At 45.4% G+C, this 21,715-nt stretch overlaps 1 protein-coding gene across 6 annotated transcripts in view; it reads right to left on the bottom strand.

The window, feature by feature from the left end:
- Window positions 1-21,715, bottom strand: part of cntn1b (contactin 1b) — a 1,036,112-nt gene that overhangs the window by 599,752 nt on the left and 414,645 nt on the right. For all 6 annotated transcript variants that reach the window (XM_086008675.1, XM_086008680.1, XM_086008681.1 and 3 more), the window contains 3 exons: window positions 13,249-13,375; window positions 12,709-12,881; window positions 6,838-6,933 (listed from right to left, as the gene is read on the bottom strand). In XM_086008675.1, the coding sequence (XP_085864801.1) occupies window positions 6,838-6,933; window positions 12,709-12,881; window positions 13,249-13,375 (396 nt within the window). The remainder of the gene's footprint in view (window positions 1-6,837; window positions 6,934-12,708; window positions 12,882-13,248; window positions 13,376-21,715) is intronic.

Here is a 21,715-nt window from a genome sequence, read left to right as displayed (position 1 = left end):
GCTCCTCCCGGTCTGGGTCTTCTCCTGTTGCTGCTCGCTCTCCTTCTCTCCGGTGCCTCGCTCGGCCCGGTTCCTCGGGCCTTTCTCCGGCTTCAGGCTCCGTGCTCCGGTTGCTGCTCGGGCTCTGCTCTCTCTCTCTCCCTGTTTTGGAGTTCTCTCTCTCTGTTCCCGGTTTCTCTCTCTCTCTCCTGCTCTCCCTCTCTCTCTATCTGAGCTACTCTCTCTCTCCTGCTCTTCCCCTTCCCTCTCTATCTGAGCTACTCTCTCTCTCTCCTGCTCTCCCTCTCTCTCTCTATCTGAGCTACTCTCTCTCTCTCCTGCTCTCCCTCTCTCTCTCTATCTGAGCTACTCTCTCTCTCTCCTGCTCTTCCCCTTCCCTCTCTATCTCTCTCGTGTACAATCAGGTAAGCCGATTCCGTCCCATTCAATAATATCTTAATGCAATGAACGCAGCCCAGAATTCCAAGTACTGGTTTTCAAACATCTCAAACGTGTTTAAAATAAACCTCTAAAGTATTTATTGCATATTGTTCTTTATTTGACTCTTTCCATTTTGTTCAGGGATTGTCCCACCAGGTCCTTCAGCTGAGAAGCCAAATGGGCATCTTACCCCATTCCCAATGTCATTCTGTAGCAGGGCACAAGCCGAAGCACCAGAAATATGTTTTAACAGATTCAATTAAGATGCAACAGTGCACCCAAGTCACACTAATACAAAAGCAAAATACTGCGGATGCTGGAAATCGGAAATAAAAACAGAAACTGCTGGAAATACTCAGCAGGTCAGGCAGCATCTGTGAGAGAGAAACTGAGTTACATCTCTAACTTTTTCCAGTTCTGATGAAAGGTCATCGACCTGAAACATTAACTCTTTTTTTTAAATTCATTCCAGGATGTGGGCATCGCTGGCAAGGCCAGCATTTATTGCCCACCCCTAATACCCTTGAGAAGGTGGTGGTGAGCCGCCTTAAACCACTGCAGTCCTTGTGGTGAAGGTACTCCCACAGCGCTGTTAGGGAGGGAGTTCCAGGATTTTGATCCAGCGTCGAGGAAGGAACGGTGATATAATTCCAAGTCTGGATGGTGCGTGACTTGGAGGGGAACTTGGAGGTGGTGGTGTTCCCATGCGTCTGCTGCCCGTGTCCTTCTAGGTGGAAGAGGTTGTGGGTTTGGGAGGTGCTGCCGAAGAAGCCTTGGCAAGTTGCTGCAGTGCATCTTGTAGATGGTACACACTGCAGCCACGGGTATGCCGGTGGTGGAGGGAGTGAATGTTTAAGGTGGTGGATGGAGTGCCAATCAAGGGGGCTGCTTTGTCCTGGATGGTGTCGAGCTTCTTGAGTGTTGTTGGAGCTGCACTCATCCAGGCAAGTGGAGAGTATTCCATCACACTCCTGACTTGTGCCTTGTGGAAAAGCTTTGGGGAGTCAGGAGGTGAAACACTCGCCGCAGAATACCCAGCCTCTGACCTGCTCTTGTAGCCGCAGTATTTATGTGGCTGGTCCAGTTAACCTCTCTCCACAGATACTGCCTGACCTGCTGAGTATTTCCAGCAGTTTCTGTTTTTATAGCACTGGGTCGCAGGTTGGATTAGCACAGAGTAGGCCCGATATTAACTCCGGACCAGTTTAGAGTGGGTGGGTAGAGATGCAAGTTAAAGACATACCCGCTGCTCAGTGATAGGTCCACCCTAGGGGAGGTGGAGGGAGTGATAGGTCCGCCCCAGGGGAGGTGGAGGGAGTGACCGGTCCACCCTAGGGGAGGTGGAGGGAGTGACAGGTCCACCCTAGGGGAGGTGGAGGGAGTGACTGGTCCACCCCAGGGGAGGTGGAGAGAGTGACAGGTCCACCCCAGGGGAGGAGTAAACTTTCCTTGTGGGACTCCTGCTCCTTCAGGGCTCACAAGGAAAGTGGAAAAAAAGTACTTACCTTTTTGAACGTCTCCTGGACCTGGATCCTCGTTCCCACCGACTGAAAAATCCTGTCAGGCCCCTGAGTTAAAATGGCAGTCGGGTCCCAATGACGTCATCGGGCCTGACCTACATGTGTCAAAAAGGACCCCGTCAGTTTTGGGTGTGTGCCCCTGCCTCCTGCTTTGTTGAGCAGGTTATAATTGGGAATGGTCAGCTCCCGGCAGCTCCAGGGATATTTTAACCGCCCCCCTGCCCTGGTTGATGAGGTGTTGTCAATTTAAAATGATGATGAAAAATGATGATGAAAAGTGTGGGGAGAGCGTAGGAAACATTTCTTAATGCAGAGGATTGCTAAAGCATAGAAAGCTTTTCCACAGGGAGCGGTTGAGGCAGAGATCAATGCATCTTTTAAGGGAAAATTGGATGAATATTTGATGCCCAGGAAGATACCGAGCTACGGGAGAGAGTGGGGGATTGGTGTTAGCGTAGATTGCTCTAGAAAAGGCACGATGGGCTAAATATCATTTCTTGAGTTGTAAACTGTGCTGCTTCTAAGAGCAGGAGGCTGCCTGGAACCTAGCACTAAGTGTTTGGTGTGGGAAATGGAACCCGACACTGGAGCAGAGGTGAGCATTAGATTTCGGACTGTTCTGCTTTGTTCTCGTGTTCACGACAAGTTGTCAGCAAGAAGGTGGTTTTGGTCTATTGGAGAACAAGGCCAGAATTCTCCTGCGGGGGTAGTTGGATGTGGCGGGATTTCTGTTCTTCCCCTCCAAACCCAACCTATTATGCTAGCCCAGGGTTCCTCCTGTATACATGGTGGACTTCTGGCGAGACTCACGCTGCCAAGCATGCGAAGGGGAGAATATCACAGCCGCTACAGCACTAAGGGAGCTGGCGAGAGACCTTAAAAGGGGCAGAAGAGTCGACATCCCACTGAAGGCCTAAGCCGAGACAGGGGCTTCAGCCAAATGTTTGAAGCCTGACCAAAGGGAGAGGAGAGGTGGTCAGTACGAAGTCCACTCTCTCCACAGGTAGAGTTCCAAGCCGCTCCTGCTGTTTCCCGGGGCTTACCGCTACCGTATACAAGGCAGTGCCTGGAAACAGCGGCGAATTGGGGGCGCGGGGAAATGGAAGGGAAATCCTGCCAGGACATGGGCCCTGCCTCCCCAGCAGCCATTGTCATCAGCAAGCAGGAAAGGACTGGCCATCAGTAGCCCTGGTGAGGGCAGGGGGGAGCGGTGAGCTAACGGGAGGCCTCACAGCCTAAATTTGACCTCATTCTCCGCCATGCTGGGCAAGATTGAGGAGAAAAGTGCCAGCCCAAGTTTCCCATGACCCAAAACAATCATCCTTATATGTGCCATGTATGAGTTAGCATACCTAGGGTCAACAGCTAACCTCCAATCACGAAGTATTGCTCAGTAGAGATTACGAGGGATGCCCACCATCCTGTCCCATCCGAAAGGTGGAAAACAGTAAGGTGTCTGACCAAAACGTACAGGTTAGATGTACTTGGTCTGGGTTATTTGAAGGTTAATTAATTCACAGGAGCAGAAAGGCACAGCAAGATCCTGAAACAGCCCAATACTTCGAAAAAAATAAAATTAGAATCAGTCCACATCATAATATCCTCTTTTTTGACCAAACTTCATCTGAACAGCAGAAATTTTAGACAAACGGTAAGGTTTATCGCTTGGCCGACTTTCATGATGAAATGTTCTATATGGACGATGCAAATTCCAATTGAGCCACGGAATTAGGATGAATCTTCTGAAACGAAAGACGAGGAGCCAGAGCTATAATTTATGTCACTGGCCATCTTTCAGCATAGGACTGTTGTCTTTGAAGCAATCAAACACACTGGAAGTTTACTGGATCTGATATCTGGCGGGGTGAGGCATTAATGTCTGGATATTGTTGCTTCCCACGTAACTGTAATGGATTCCCCCAACAGCTTCAGCAGTTTGTGCAGCTCAAGATGCTCTAAGACAACAAAGGAAACCCATTTGAGATGGACATCACCCATTGAATACGATGACTAGGTCATGATTACGTGGAGCCAGTTTGGCGCATTAATCACCAAGTACCACCTTTGCCACAGAACAATGGGATCCTCACACCAACACCCCAGAGAGAGAGCAGACGGCAGCCTTTAATTAGATGCATCCTTATCATTTGAATGTCACAGCGAGCCCAGCAGGCTCAGCAGGCCACCCGGCAACAGGTGACGTCACAGATTGACATTTCATCTGTCAAGAGCTTTTGACAGCTAAAATATCAGCGTTTGACAGCTCTTTGAAGCTGTCAAACACTGACAATCTGTACACTAAGTTAATTCCTTCCTCTCAGGCTGATTTAGAGATCTCTCCAGAACAGAAAGCTGAATGCTGCAACTTTTGACAGCTCGCGGCCATTCTGCTTTCTGTGCCGGTGAGATGAGGGACTCCCGAGACCTGAAGGAAGGGAGGAAGGCTGTAAAGGTAAGTAAAGGTAAGTAAAACCTCTTTAAACACTTTACACACACCAAACACACTTACCTCTGCACTCATGCACCCATCACTCACCTGAACACCGGACATCTCGAACCCTCCAAGTCCTTCAGCCCGACGGTCCACCTTGCTAACTTGGCGTGGTTTGGAGCCGTCGGGAATCCCACACTTCAGGAATAAAAATAGGGATTAGGCGAAAAACTGCCTGTTAACTACCTGTTAACAGGCAGTTAATTGGCACTAATTCCCTTCCCGCCTCGGGGAGGCGGGTCCCAGCACAGGTCGGGTATCCGCCTCCTTTGAAACTGGCATGGGGGCAGGATGGGTTCGTGTCCCCTGATTTCGAGATTTTAACCCCCACATGCCTCCAATCCCGCCTCCACAGCCCAATAAAGAACAAAAGAAAGGAAGTTATGCTAAACCCTTATAAATCACTGGTTAGGCCTTAGCTGGAGTACTGTGTCCAATTCTGGGCACCACACTTGAGGAAGGATGTCAAGGCCTTGGAGAGGATGCAGAGGAGATTTACCAGAATTGTACCAGGGATGAAAGACATCAGTTATGTGGAGAGACTAGAGAAGCTTGGATTGTTCTCCTTAGAGCAGAGAAGGTTCAGGCAAGATTTAATAGAGGTGTTCAAAATGATGAGGAGTTTTGATGGAATAAATAAGGTGAAGCTGCTTCCACTGGCAGGAGGGTCATTAACCAGAGGACACAGATTTAAGATAATTGGCAAAAGAACCAAAGGGAAGATAAAGAGAATGTTTCCTTAACGCAGCGAATTATGATGATCTGGAATTCACTGCCTGAAAGGGTGGGGGAAGCAGTAACTTTCAAAAGGGAATGGGATAAATACTTGAAAAGGAAAACTCTGGAGGACTATGGGGAAAGAGCAGGGGCGTGGGACTAATTGGATAGCTCTTTCAAAGAGTCAGGCATGAGGGGCCGAATGGCCTCATAATGTGCTGTAAGATTCTATCAGTGATCTGGTAAGACTGTAAGGGGCTTGTAATGTTTCTTGGAATAGGGGTGAGAGATTCTATGATTCCCATTAGCAACATGAATTTGTTGGGGAGCAGGTGGAGGCACTGTTTTGAGGTGGATGTTGTAATGCACCTTTATATATTAATGATCTAGACAAGGGAACTAGATGTAATATCTCCAAATTTGCAGGCGACACAAAGCTGGGTGGGCGTGTGCGCTGTGAGGAGGATGCCGAGAAACTCCAGGATGATTTGGACAGGTTGGGTGATTGGGCAGATGCATGGCAGATGCAATATAACGTGGATAAATGTGAGGTTATCCACTTTGGTAGCAAAAACAGGAAGGCAGATTATTATCTGAATGGCAATAGATTGGGAGAAGGGGAAGTGCAACGAGACCTGGGTGTCCTTGTGCACCAGTCGCTGAAGGTAAGCATGCAGGTGCAGCAGGCGGTTAAGAAGGCAAATGGTATGTTGGCTTTCGTAGCGAGAGGGTTCGAGTACAGGAACAAGGATGTCTTGCTGCAGTTGTACAGGGCCTTGGTGAGATCACATCTGGAGTATTGTGTGCAGTTTTGGTCGCCTTATCTGAGGAAGGATGTTCTTGGCATGGAAGGAGTTCAGCGAAGATTCACCAGGCTGATACCTGGGATGGCAGGAATGACGTATGAGGAGAGATTGGATCGATTGGGCTTGTACTCGCTGGAGTTTAGAAGAATGAGAGGGGATCTCATTGAAACTTAGAAAATTCTGACAGGACTGGACAGACTAGATGCAGGAAGAATGTTCCCGATGGTCGGGGAGTCCAGAACCAGGGTCACAGTCTAAGGATAAGGGGTAGGCCATTTAGGACGGAGATGAGGAGGAATTTCTTCACCCAGAGAGTGGTGAACCTGTGGAATTCTCTACCACAGAAGGCAGTAGAGGCCAATTCATTAAATATATTCAAGAAGGATTTGGATATATTTCTCAAGGCTAAAGGGATCAAGGGATATGGGGAGAAAGTAGGGACTGGGTACTGAATTTGGATGATCAGCCATGATCGCATTGAATGGTGGAGCAGGCTCGAGGGGCCGAATGGCCTACTCCTGCTCCTATCTTCTATGTTTCTTATGTTTCTATCTTTTAGAGCAGAATTGTGGGAGGTTTATCATATATCTATTATACCCGCCCAAGTACCACTTGATGCTGACGCTGGGTTCAAAAAAATGCCCCCCACCTCGCCCCCCACAATTGACAGCCTGCCAAAATTGACCGCCAGTGCTCACAGTTGAACAGCCACTTGGGATGAGGCACTGTAGGACGACCAGTTCCCGTGAGCTATACTCCAGGAAGGAGTCAATGCCTTCGGGAGCCCTGGGCGGGAAATTTGGCAAGACAAGCGAAGCAAATAGGAAGTACGATTGAGAGGCATAGAAATTCATGGAATGGCATGGTAGGTGTGTGGAATTACCTGGGAAATGTGGAGGTGCGGCACAGAAAAGCATCGCACCAACTCCTTCCCTTGCTTTCACGGCCTGGCGCTCATCAGTTGGAAATCTCTCGAGATCTGGAGGAGAAAGAGATGGAGACAGTCACGAGTCGATTTTCAAAGAGGAAAGCCCCGATTTTTAACTGCACCCACCCGTTGAGAACATGACAGGCCGGGGTCGGATGACCGATTTACACCTGATTTTCGACTCCATTAAAGTTAAAATTTCGGTTAAAATTGGGGCTTAATTCTAATGATATGAAGCAATATAATCTTTGCTCTCATTCTTCAACAGTCCGTTGGACTTAAAAATATCCCAGTCAACTGTTTCTGCTGCTTAAAGCAAAAAGTTCTTTATGGAAACCTAATTCATCACAATAGTTTTGTGGTCGATAGCCACAATTCTAAGACACAAAACACTCTCAGATACAGGCAACAGCTGCCAACGAGTCATTAACACAAATGATTTGCAGTCATTTTTAAGCATGTGACAGAAAGAGCAGAACACTAACCGAATTAATTCCAGTAGGTCAGCGGGAACCGCACGTTTAGAAAATATCGCACAAACCTTGGGGGCTTTGTTTTCTCAGTAGAAGACGGGTGAATACTTTGAACAAAAAGTACTACCCCTAGATTTTGCTTCCTCTTCAAGGGAGGCAACTCCTGCTGCAGGTAGAATAAATCTTTCACTGAGCGGTGTTCCCATTAGCACAAACACTGGTTTCAATCATGACACGCGTGAACAATTTTCACAAAGGCGCCGGACAGAACGGCAGTTAATCCACGAGGACAGCTCCGAGATCACAGTTAATCGTTTCTCCTAACTGTTCTGTGACTGTATCTCAGAAATATTCTACGACCCTCTATACTCCTGGAAATAACTGCAACCAAATGCAAGCACATTCGCTTTCTGTCAATGTAGTTAGGTGTGTCGGTGTAAAAGCATTCACTGTGCTGTTAGATTTATTGGTGAACTTGTATTCGTCCCCAGTAATTTATCGTTCTATGGATATTGGAAGGACGCTGCCGTTTATCTTACACAGAACATGCATGCGCTTTGCCTGGTGAACAGTAATCTTTTGACAGGGAAACAGCACCTAGGTTAAAATGCAGTGTCCATATGCAGCAAGATCTGGACAACATTCAGACTTGGGCTGACAAGTGGCAAGTAACATTCGCACCACACAAGTGCCAGGCAATGACCATCTCCCCTTGACAGTCAATGGCATTACCATCGCTGAATCCCCCACTATCAACATCCTGGGGGTTACCATTGATCAGAAACTGAACTGGACCAGCCATATAAATACTGTGGCTACAAGAGCAGGCCAGAGGCTGGGAATTCTGCAGCGAGTGTTTCACCTCCTGACTCCCCAAAGCCTTTCCACCATCTACAAGGCACAAGTCGGGAGTGTGATGGAATACTCTCCACTTGCCTGGATGAATGCAGCTCCAAAAACACTCAAGAAGCTCGACACCATTCAGGATAAAGCAGCCCGCTTGATTGGCACTCCATCCACCACCTTCAACATTCACTCCCTCCACCACCGGCGCACTGTGGCTGCAGTGTGTACCATCTACAAGATGCACTGCAGCAACTCGCCAAAGCTCCTTCAACAGCACCTTCCAAACCCGCGACCTCTACCACTTAGAAGGACAAGGGCAGCAGACGCATGGGAACATCACCACCTACAAGTTCCCCTCCAAGCCACACACCATCCTGACTTGGACCTGTATCGCCATTCCTTCACTGTCGCTGGGCCAAAATCCTGAAACTCCCTTCCTAACAGCATTGTGGGTGCACCTACACCATATGGACTGCAGCGGCTCAAGAAGGCGGCTCACCACCATCTTCTCAAGGGCAATTAGGGATGGGCACTAAATGCAGGCCTAGCCAGTGACGCCCACATCCCATCAATGAATAAAAAAAATAAAAATAAAATAAAATGGTGACCCGAATACACTTCCCCCATCCCCTTTAGTGTGAGCCAGAGCTGGAATTAGCTGCCAGGGTGGGTGGCTGAGACCAGACCCTGGAATGTTTAAAACAGCCCGATGCTACAATGGTAGGGATGGTGTTCTGGAGGGATGGGATCAAATGGGCTGAAGGGCTTTCTTCATCCAAACCTACCCAGTGAAGGCCTTGACTCTTTCGGAAGTACGCTTCCATGGGTTCCCTCCAACACCTGCCCAAAAGTGGCTTTTCTCCACGCGCGAGTATCAGCAAGCTATTCGACTCTGGAGAACATCACAGCCAAAGCCCAGCCCTATCCTCACCCGATGCACATCCCAGCAGTGCTCACTAGACAGGGACAAAAATCGCAAACTAAACTGATGTTCTCCTCCCCTGCCCAGGGGGGACTGAAGCCCATTATCGTGCAGCTTCTACTGCCCTGGCTGCGATCAGCTTCGGAACAGAAACAGAAACCCCACAGTGCAGATAGAAGCCATTTCAGCCCATCGAGCCTGCACCAACACATATCCCACCCGATCCCCGTAACCCCTACACCAACACATATCCCACCCTATCCCCGTAACCCCACGTATTTAATCCCCCTAACACTAAGGGTCAATTTATCATAGCCAATCAACCTAACCCGCACATCTTTGGACTGTGGGAGGAAACTGGAGCACCCGGAGAAAACCCACGCAAACACGGGGAGAATGTGCAAACTCCACACAGTCACCCGAGGCCGGATTCGAACCCGGGTCCCGGAACCTTCTATTCCTGTTAGTAAGTGCTCACCTTCACCAAGGATGAGATGGTGGAATTAAACACGTTGACGGGATTTTTAAAAATGAACGCTGGAACCGAGATTTGTTTAAATAGCACTTTCCGTCAACGCAGGGGAAAGAGATTGCGGTTTCACTCCACTACATTTGAGGCACATCTCTGCTGCATTCCAGTCTGCTTGGAAGGGACTCCGTAAGCTGAATTGATTCGGAATCAAATTTCATGCACACTGCACAATCTAGAGAGTAATGGATGGCCAGGGACACATTACAGCATTGGCTAAGAGTTCACAAACATTCATTGAAGGTCCCCTTCTTCCCTCCCCCCCATAAACAATGAGTGATGCTTATAGCTTAGTAATCCATCCCTGACCATCTCTTAGTGTATAATAATAATAAACAGAGGGCAATATGATGGGGAGCTGAGGGATACGATTTATACCTCTCTAGTGAGCTGACCTGACAACTCCGAAGTGACAAATTACAAACCAGTTAGGGTCGAAATCGCCAGTGGATATAAATTCTACCCCGCGGCTTCGTTCTGTGTTCTTTATTTTATTGGCACGCCTGGTCGAAGGACCAAGGCTCACAGGGCAAAGCATTGGCAAGGTTAGAAAAGAATAGGTGATCAGAGGAGGTAAATGGATTAGGTGACGCCAGGCTTGGCTTTTAAAAGGCTGAAAGTACATGAGCTAAGTGGCTGCAACTAAAAAGGTAAAAGTTGAGTGTAAATTTTAACAGCTGACTAAAATAATATGCAAGCGGGGGGACGTTTTACTACGTTAAAGGCGCTATATAAATACAAGTTGTTGTTGTCATGGACCGCTCCAATTTACAAACGATCTCGGGATAGATACGATGAGAAAAACTATCCTGCCCATATAGGTTCATCCTTCTTAAAAGAAGCGATAGCGCTTCCATCACTGCATCCGACTATTTCTTAGAAACCGTCTCTGGTCTCCACCAATCCAGCACACAGGTTTTCAAAATGCAGTCCTTGTATATTTCTGCATTATCTAGCCTGCCTGTTGCTGTCGGATAATAAAATATATTTCTGCGGGGATATGGCCCATATATTTTGGTTAGGCGGACGCTATCTTCTGGAGGTCTGGTCAGAGGGGGCTCCCTGGGAGCACAGTGGGTTTCCCCACACAAGACAGTTTGAAAACCACCGCTGCACCCAGGAGTCTATTCAACGCATTGAGGACTCGACATGAAGAACTTCCTGACATCAGAAAATAAATTATTGTCATTACTTTGAACTTGTGCCCCCTTGTCCTACCATCAGAGTTTAATTTGAAATAGCGTGCTGGATTTATCTACAAGCTCCTAAGGGAAATAAACAAATACACATAAAATGTCCGAAAGCAATTCCTTCAACATTTCTCCCTGGCCTGAAGGTAACTACAAAAGGCTTCCCGGTTAATCAATGAATTATCACAACCTGGCCACACACAATAAAAAAAACTCAGATAACTGATCGTTGAACTCATTGATGTTCGCGAGACCTAATTCGATGCAGAAAGGTCTGTCACGTTGGACAACACAGCAGCGAGTTAAATTCCTTGTACATGAAGCACTTTGAGACGTTTCGGAGACGTGGCTCTTAATCTTTAATTCTGTAAGCGCCTCCTCCTAACTAGGTAATTTTAAGACGCAAAATCATTTGGATTGTTCTTCTCTGGCCCTCTCGAAGGATGGATGCGGTTATGTTATGTTTTTTACTAGATGCATTATTTGGGTTACAGTGTCAATGACCATTCCCTTCAGTGAACCTCCCGGTTACTACCAGCCAAAGTACGTCTTTATCTCCTCAATATCTAGGTAAATACACAAGTCCCCGGGGCAAACAGAGAACCCTTGCTACTGTACTCCAGCCTACTGCAATACATCATGTGCTGTTATGTGGACCATTCATCTTCCATACACTATCAGACCGAGGCTCAGACTAGAAACCAATAGACATTTAACCTTGAACAGGTAAATAAGCAGTTCTCGGTAGAACATCAACGTAACAAATACGCTCATCCTGCACTACCTCTCGACAGTTGCTCACTTCTTATGTGGTGAAACGCTACCGTGGAGCAACATCCAAGCTCAGTCTCCTTGCTGGCTTCAGGCTGACTGCCGAGCTGAGCCCATGCACCAAACATGAGCCCAGAATCGGAAGCTCCTGGCCGCAGAGCTATCCATCAGAAGAATCGCTGGCCCGGTCACCCCCAAAGTCCTGTCTTCGCGCCAGACACAACTGTCAATCAAAATCACCAGGTTGTTTAGAATTGGATGGGATGGTTGGATTCATTGATCTGTGCCGAATACTTGGAGTTACCTGCTGGATGGGTCCCCCATCTCGATACCACAGCAGCAAAACAGACCAGGCATACCAGCGACCTGCAGAACCATTTCCTGCCTTGCCCTGAGTGTGAATATTAGTGGGCTTGTTATGTAACTTACAGAAGACAGCTAGCAATGACTGACCTTAACTCTGTGTGTGTATTGTGGCCACAAATCAATAGGTAGTTTAACAAAGATAAAGATGCTTCATTTTTGTCACAAAGACAAGGCTTTCAGGAGATTCCGAGGAAAAGAAAGAACTTGCATTTCCACAGCTCCTTTCATAAACTCAGGACGTCCCAAAGGACTTCACAGTCAATAAAGTACTTATTGAAGCGCAGTCACTATTGTAATGTAGGTAACGCGACAGTATAATTGCACACAGCAAGGTCCCACAATGAGATGAATGACCAGATCATCTGTTTATTCCAGTGATATTGGGTGAGGAATAAATGACCAGAACTCCAGGAGAATTTTTCCAATAGTGCCATGGAACCTTTTATGTCCATCTGAGGGGGCAGACGGGGTCTTGATTTACCATCTCAACCAAAAGACGGCACCTCTGACAGTGCAGCACCCCCTCAGTATTGCATTGAAGTATCAGCCTAGATTATGTGCACAACTCTCTGGAGTGAGACTTGAAGCCACAACCTTCTCACTCCAAGGAGAGACTGCTACCCACAGAGCCAAGGCTGACACCCGAGAAGAAAAACATGGCAACAATGAAATACTAACTGGCACAGAGATCTATTTAGGAGGATTTCTGGTTTCTAGATAACTACGTACATCCAAATTGCAGCTCGGCCTCTTTGCTGATGATGGTTCCGTACTTGTTTGTTGCCAGGCATTGGTACTTGCCACGGTCCTTCGCCTTCTCCGGGTTGTTGATAACTAGGTTGCCGCCGATCATACTGTAGCGGCTATCGTCCACATTAATGTCCCGGTTGTTTAGCTTCCACCTACAGCAAACACAAAGCGCATTTCTACATGTAAAAAAATACAAAGAGAAAAGGCCCGTGCAACCAGGGGAGGTCCCAGCACACAACACGTTCCTGCAATTATGTTAGACACAATGAAAACAGCGACAGTGTACATGGTGCGCATTTTACATGAATGCAGAGGCTAAATGAAAGCCATTCCGGTACTCACCTGGTGATCAAATGATGACAATAGAGGAGTAGGAAAAGTATAAGGGAACATAAAGTGAGGTAAAGCAGGTTTGACATACCTTCTAATATCGATACCAAACATATGTAACTACATTCCTTTGAACACCCATAACAACACACTGGCACATTTATGCAGAAAAAAAGCAGTTTCTTTTACCTGTAGACTGGGGGAGGAATTGCCCGAGCTCGGCAGTTTAGTGACACTTTTGCCTCCTCAGACTCTTCTGGGTAGATGGTAGGCAGTGGTTGTTCTTCAAACATTGGTCCATGCTGCCTGCTGTCTTCTGCAAGTACAACACATAGCTATTATAGCCAGAGACAGCACCTGGAAGAAATACTGTGGCATGCCCTACAAATCTAAGTAGCATATATATGTATTATAGATAGATGTGCTGGTCTGATGTGGCCCATCCATTGGGAGGATAACATGGCCTACCTCCTCGTCACCCCTTTTCCCAGTACTGGTACAGCAACACACCACTCTTTTTTAACTCTTCCTACCTTTCTTTTAATGTCAATAAAATGCTACCACTTGGCTGGCTTGTCACCATGCCACTCCCTATTTACTTCACTTTCCATGGCAACACGTGCATTAAAAGAGCACAGGCTGATGGTGAGTGCAGCTCTTCCTTCCTTTCTATCAATATTCACCCAGCATTGAAGACAGACTTATTCTTCCTGAGATTACGCGATCACCTTGGGCTCATCATTCTATCTTACATTCACCACACCTTCTACTCAAAGCCCGCAAACCAAGCCATTGCGCAAGATGAATTGTTTTCTGTAACACAGGTTCAACTCTTACTCTTTTTCCAATAGAAGATTCCATTGACTTTTCTTCAGACAGAAGCAGTCAGTCTATGTCTTTAACTCCTCCAAACGTCATTATTTAGACTTCAAATTTCTGTCACCTGCCCAAACAGTTTGAAGAGCCAAAGCATTGATCCAATGGAATGACTTTTGTGAGTCCGTAATGTGCATCTGCCGAAACATGCTGCTAAATCTTTCTTTTAACTACTTACCCTGTTAATCCATCACGATATTCTCTAGGCAAATAAAGCCATACTGGGGAAGCCCTGGTGTAGTGGCAACAATGAGACAAATGCTGACAGGTGTTGTGATATAACGAAAGCAGACACCAGGGGTGCATATTAATTATGGACTCACAAAAGATGGCAGCTTGCATTCGTTTCTCAGTGTATGCAATACATTTCATCTCTATTACACACAAAAAAGAGAATCGTTCTATTGAAATCACTATTAACTGTGTACATCTCAAGGTACGGTCATTATGAAATCATAAAGTTGTGCATCTTAAACCTCTTCAAGTCTTGAATGGAGAAAGCATTTGAGAGTACAAATCTACTCTAGATTTTGAACATCTAGAAGATTGATAACTAATAAAAAGACGATGTGCAATCAACATGTGAACTGTACGCTCTGAACGCAATGAAGTCTAATTTTCCTTTCTGATGGTAGAAGATCATGGCTCCAGCGTACACCAAGGACGCCTTCCGAGTTGCGTTGGTCTCAGTATGATCTTCCACAGCTGATTTGCTCCCATTTTCACTTTTCAGACAGACTCGACACTTGATTTGAGCTGGTCCATTAAAGATTCTTACAGGGTGGAATTTCCGAGAACAGGTCTTCCTTCCCCCTGCTCCCCAGCCCCCACCCCTCGCACAAGACACAGCAGGTGGAGACGAGGCCACCAACCTTGACTTGACACCACTTCACCCTCTGCAGCTCAAGTGCCATGCGTTCAAAAGAAAGCCGCAATTAGGAGCTAATCTGACAGTTTAGCCGAGAGGATATTTGAAAGTGAAGCAATCGTAATGAAGGTCCAGGGAAAACCTGCTATTTAATTGTGCAAGGCGAACACCTCCAGCTAGAATGGGCAGCAGTCTGCATGCAGAACAGCCACCGTGACAGTTCCGTCTCCTTGTTTGCCACCTTCCTACAGATAATGAAATCCTACTCCTGTCAACATGCATCACTCTAATACTCATGCTGCGGAAATATGACTCAAAATCTATATTAAACTTCAGAACAGTGCAAATATTTGCTCATCATCCAACGATACTGTGACACTTGGAATCAACTCTAATGTATTGCCATGAAGCAATGATGTCTGCCACTTAATTTTAAAGCTCTGGATAACGATAAACTTTATTTTGGGGTTCCCCCCCCCCCATTTTAGAACAAAACTCAAGGGGAGAACATCTCAGCAGTGCCTTTGATAACCAGTTACTCATTTAAAAAAATGTTTCAGCTCTAGCTAAATTCCTGACAGTTTGAAATTAAGGTAGTCAAATGACAATGTCATCAGTGCTGGACAACCCAGGATACCATCTTTGTTTACAGGTCCGTGAATAATCGCCTTTGCAGCGTGAGGCACCGTTCAAAAATGTACATAGGCAACCTTCCAGAGTTACCTCAGATCCCTGTGAAAGACACCCTGCAGTCCAGAAACTACTGATGGCGATTTCAGAGATGAAATGAGATGTGCCAATTGGCATTAACCAAAAATGGGTTACGGTCGTTCAAAAAATCTAGGCTAACGTGCTTACGTGACATTCACTGTTATAGCAGAGGTGTTAACCCGATCTAACGGCCATATGAGAACAGCGGACAGAGATCACACTAAAGCAGTAAGCGTCGATCTGTTGCTATCAGCAGCAGCCATTTCAAGGCTTACACGTCTTCAAGTTTGAGATCAGTATGTCTTAGATTTCTTCAATAAAATGCTAAAATGAAGAGTTTTTGTCACACCGGATTTGAATGCACCCATCACAGTAAGTGAAGTTTTATACTGTACAACTTGTAATGTTTAAAATATTAAAAGCCCTTCCCTGGGACGTCTGTTCTGATGTTCTGATCGTTTGTCCTTTAATTGTTCATCCTCTGTAGGATTTATGAGAGGTTTTTTTTTAATCCAGTTTTGTTGCTAGGCTTATTTAATCTTCTACTACCAACATGCGATGCACATAAAGTTAGCCAAAGTTCATTATTTAAATTTCCCCCCCACCGCTAATAACCACCAAATCTCCAACTCAGAGTCATCGAACGCAAAGAGCTCTCCCCAAACCCACGTCTGTTTTGGAACGGCAAAGTCTAGAATTGTAAAACTGTATTCCGTTCAAGAGGGCATAATATGAAAATGCCACACAGCCACCAGTATACCTGAATGAAACCTGGGTGACAACACGGCTTAGTTTTGGTGACTCCATAGTGACCCTTGAATGACACGGGCCATGCTTCACTTCCTGTGGTAAATGTACAGGAGGGCTTTCTCTATGCTTGTAGGAGCCAGCGATTAACATGAATAAGAAAAGCCAACAGCAACTCTGTTTGACTTAATGCTAAAGCTCTTGAGGTAATCTCTGGATGGAGGAAATTAATAATGTATTTTCAGATCATAACAGAAGTGCCTCAAAATAGATGATGAAATGTGAAACTGCCTTACAGGCTCATATTCCATCCTAATTGGTTTATGGGCTGAAATTATGCTGTACAATAGTGACCCAGTTTAACATTATTTGAATGAAATTAATTTGTCCACTATTTCGACAAAGAAATAAGTGGGTTACTGCCTTGTTAAAATAGCACTCAAAGGACTTTCATACAAACACATTAAGTGTTTATGTATATGAATATCAATCCATTGTGTTTAAAAGCAAATTGCAATATTTGCCCTTCCCCAGCTCTGGGATATTGTAATGACACTTTAGAATGTTATGAGGTGTCAGAATGGGATATTGTACAGGCTGTTCAGTTGTACTAACCAAACCTGGCTTAATCAACTACAGTTCACACACACACACACACATATATATATATATATCATAGAATCTTAGAATAGTACAGCACAAAAGGAGGCCATTCGGCCCATCGAGTCTGTGCTGGCTGTGTCACAGAGCAATCCAGTTAGTCCCACTCCCCCGCTCTTTCCCCATATCCCTGCAATTTTTTCTCCTTCAAGTATTTATCCAATTCCCTTTTGAAGGCTACTATTGAATCTGTATCCACCGCTCTATCAGGCAGCGCATTCCAAATCCGAACCACTTTTTTTTTTGCACAATACAGTTTTTCCTCATGTCGCCTCTGGTTCTTTTGCCAATCACCTTAAATCTGTGCCCTCTCATTATCGACCCTTCAGCCAGTGGAAACGGTTTCTCTTCATTTACTCTATCTAAACTCTTCATAATTTTAAATACCCATAACAATTCTCCTCTTAGCCTTCTCTGCTCCAAGGAGAACAACCCCAGCTTCTCTCGCCTATCCATGTAACTGTAATCCCTCATCCCTGGAACCATTCTAGTAAATCTCTCTGTACCTTCTGCAAAGCCTCACGTCCTTCCTAAAGTTTGGTGTCCAGACTTTTTTGTACTCCACGCCTCTATTTATAAAGCCCAGAATCCCATGTGTTTTATTATCTGCTTTGTTAACCTGTCCTACCACCTTCAAATATTTGTGCACAAACACCCCCAGGTCTCTCTGTTCTTGCACCCCCTTTAAAATTGTGCCATTTAGCCTGTATTGTCTCTCCTCATTCTTCCTACCAAAATGTATCACCTCACACTTCTCTGCATTGATTTTCAACTGCCATGTGTCCACACATTCCACCAGCCTGTCCATGTCTTCTTAAAGTCTATTACTATCTTCCTCACTGTTTAGCACTATATATACATGCACACATACATATACACATACAAACATGCATGCATACATACATACACACACACGCACACACATACACACACACATATAGATAAACACAAACATAAAAGAGTGTCAGCCGGGGCTCAGTGGGTAGCACTCCTACCTCGGAGTTAGAAGGTTGTGGGTTTAAGTCCCACTCCAGAGACTTGAGCACAAAGATCTAAGCTGACACTCCAGTGCAGCACTGAGGAAATGCTGCACTATCGGAGGTGCTGTCTTTCAGATGAGGCATTAAACCGAGCCCCTGTCTGCCCTCTCAGGTGGACGTAAAAGATCCCATGGCACTATTTCGAAGAAGAGCAGGGGAGTTGTCCCTGGTACCCCTCAATCAACACCACTAAAACAAATTATTTGGTCATTATCACATTGCTGTTTGTGGGAGCTTGCTATGTGCAAATTAGCTGCTGCGTTTCCCACATTACAACAGTGACTACACTTCAAAAGTACTTCCTTCATTGGCTGTAAAGTGCTTTGGGATGTCCGGTGGTCATGAAAAGTGCTATATAAATGCAAGTCCTTCTTTTATATACACACATGCATATATACACATCCACACGCATATATACATGCACACATGTACAGATACACACGTCCACACGCATATATACATGCACACACCCACACATGCATATATACACGTACACACCCACACATGAACACACATATATATATATACACTCACACACAAACACGCATGCACAAACATATATACACACACAGATACACACAGACATATACACACACAAACACATGTACATGCACACACACACTCAGGCCTATATGCACACATACACAGACACACACAAACAAATATACACAGACACACATACACACTCACAGATATACATATACACAGACACAAACACACACACACACACACACACACACAGAGACACACACACACACACACACACACACACACACAGACATATATGTCAGTTGTGGCTCAGTGGGTAGCATGCTCGCCTCTGAATCAGAAGGTTGTGGGTTCAAGTCCCACTCCAGGGACATTGAGCACATAAAGCTAGGCTGACACTCCAGTGCGGTGCTGAGGGAGTGCTGCACTGTCGGAGGTGCCGTTTTTCCAGTGAGACATTAAACTGAGGCCCCATCTCCTCTCTCAGGTGGATGTAAAAGATCCCATGGCACTATTTCGAAGAAGAGCAGGGGAGTTATCCCTGGTGTCCCGGCCAATATTTATCCCTCAATCAACATAACAAAAACAGATTATCTGGTCATTATCACATTGCTGTTTGTGGTAAGGAGACCAAAACTGTACACAATACTCCAGGTGTGGTCTCACCAGGGCCCTATATAATTGCAGTAAAATGTCTTTACTCTTATACTCAAATCCTCTTGTAATAAAGGCCAACATACCATTTGCTTTCCTAATTGCTTGCTGTACCTGCATGTTAACTTTCAGTGATTCGTGTACAACACCAACATTTCCCAATCTCTCACCATTTAAAAAATACTCTGCTTTTCTATTTTTCCTACCAAAGTGGATAACTTCACATTTCTCCTCATTATATTCCATTTGCCATGTTCTTGCCCACTCACTTAGCCTGTCTATATCCCCTTGAAGCCTCCTTGCATCCTCCTCACAACTTATATTCCCATCCAGCTTTGTATCATCAGCAAACTTGGATATATTACATTGGTCCCCTCATCCAAATCATTGTAGATTGTGAATAACTGAGGCCCAAGCACTGATCCTTGCGGTACCCCACTAGTTACAGCCTGCCAACCCGAAAATGACCCGTTTATTCCTACTCTCTGTTTTCTGACCATTAACCAATCCTCAATCCCTGCTAGTATATTACCCCCAGTCCCATGAGCCCTAATTTTGTTTAATAACCTCTTGTGTGGCACCTTATCGAATGCCTTCTGAAAATCCAAATACTCCAGATCCACTGCTTCCCCCTTATCTATTCTGCTAGTTACAACTTCAAAAAACTCTAACAGATTTGTCAAACACGATTTCCCCTTCATAAATCTGTGTTGAATCTGCCGAATCTGCCCAATCCTATTATTATTATTTTCAAAGTTCCCTGTTACCATGTCCTTAATAATAGATCCTAGCATTTTCCCTACTACTGATGTCAGGCTAACTGATCTGTAGTTCCCCGTTTTCTCTCTCCCTCCTTTCTTAAATAGTGGGGTTACATTTGCTACCTTCCAATCCGCAGGAACCGTTCTAGAATCTATGGAATTTTGAAAAATGACAACCAATGCATGCACTATCTCTATAGCCACCTCTTTCAAAACCCGAGGATGTAGGCCATCAGGTCCAGGGGATTTATCGGCTTTCAGTCCCATTCATTTCTCCAGTACTATTGTTTTATTAATACTAATAATTTCTTTCAGTTCCTCATTCTCGTTAGAGCCTTGGTTCTCCACTATTTCCAGGAAGTTTTTTGCGTCTTCTTCCACGAAGACAGACACAACGCTGGGTCCTATAATGTCCATGATTTCCCCAGACTTCCTACATTGCTCCAAGTCAAACCGTAGATACACACACACACACACACACACACACAGACATCAACTATCTCCTTCAATAAGATGATCATTGCATGCTCTGTGCTTGCAATCTCCGCTGGCCACATGGCTCGCTCAGTTTGAGCAACAGGCTGACACAATGATTTCACACACAGGATCAAGCTACATTCAAATGTATTAAAGCACAAAACTCTATTGCAAGCTTAATGAGACCGGCGCATAATGTGACATTTGTTCTCATTGCACTGGGGGGTGCGAAATGAAAAATCTACATTGGTAATACCGAAGACAAGTGTGAAAACAGCTTAAAGGGGCATAGCTTCCAGGAAAATAAATAATGGGCAAACTTTTATTTCCGGCTGAGCATCAGCAGCCAATGGAGCTGTGCATCGTTTTCATACCAAGTAACGTCAAGCACATATCATATAATGATTAATTTTAGCACAAGTTACCTCTCACTGTCTTTATAAAACTTGCCCAAACCGACTTTCATGAATAGTAGATGCCCCTTTTTAAAGGCGCCTCTTGCCACAGCACACTTAGGCCCCATGTTACTGTATACCACCCGCTCCATGCACAGATCAGCAAACGCACGTGCGGCTATGGCGAGTTCCTGCCCTCGCTGGGTTAATGAATTTTACGTCAGGTCCAGCAAGTGCAGGCAGCTGGAAATGGATCTGATCAAAAGAACAATATGAAATGGGAACATTATACAGCTGGCTCACAAGGCAAGATTATAATACTGTCCTTCCTTCCCGTAGGGCACAGTAAGTGGCTTCAATGGCCATGCACCCCCACGCCAATCAAATATCAATCCATCGTCCTACTGACCTGACTTAACACTTCTTCCTGCATGGATCCATGTCGGCCTCATTATACCCACAAGCTTTGCAGCCAATGAAAAACTGGCCCCAACTGTTCGCAGTTGCGTCACTGACCAAGTTACTAGTGCGCTTATTCCCATATCACGCACAACAAGATTAAAATGAAGCCACTAGTATGTAGAACATCAGTATCTAACTCTACGAGATTCCTTCCTAGCAATACTCTCCTTATTAATATATATGAACCTTCTGTGTATGTAACAGAATGTATCATCATTGGATATATTCTGAGGGTACATCTGTGCCGCTAACTGTCAGAAAGAAAGTGCAGTCACTGAACCTGGCAGCAGCAAGAACACTGTAATTCTGTTCCATAACACAGGAAGCAACTGCTTGATAAGTGTGCTCACGAAGCAGTTAATGGTAGTTTTTCCCTGTAATACTTTGAGATGGTTCTTTCTTCTGATATGCATCTTCAGTACATAGACTGCCTCAGATCAGTAGCTGCAGTGCCAATTTCCAGCCGGTCACAGCTCATTTAGACCTGGTTGTGAATATGGCTCTAGTGGCTCTAGA

The sequence above is a fragment of the Somniosus microcephalus genome, chromosome 16 (genome assembly GCF_052327205.1).
Source record: "Somniosus microcephalus isolate GS21.2 chromosome 16, FLI_Smic_1.0, whole genome shotgun sequence".
Lineage (NCBI taxonomy): Eukaryota > Metazoa > Chordata > Chondrichthyes > Squaliformes > Somniosidae > Somniosus > Somniosus microcephalus.
This window is presented reverse-complemented; position numbering and strand designations above follow the sequence as displayed.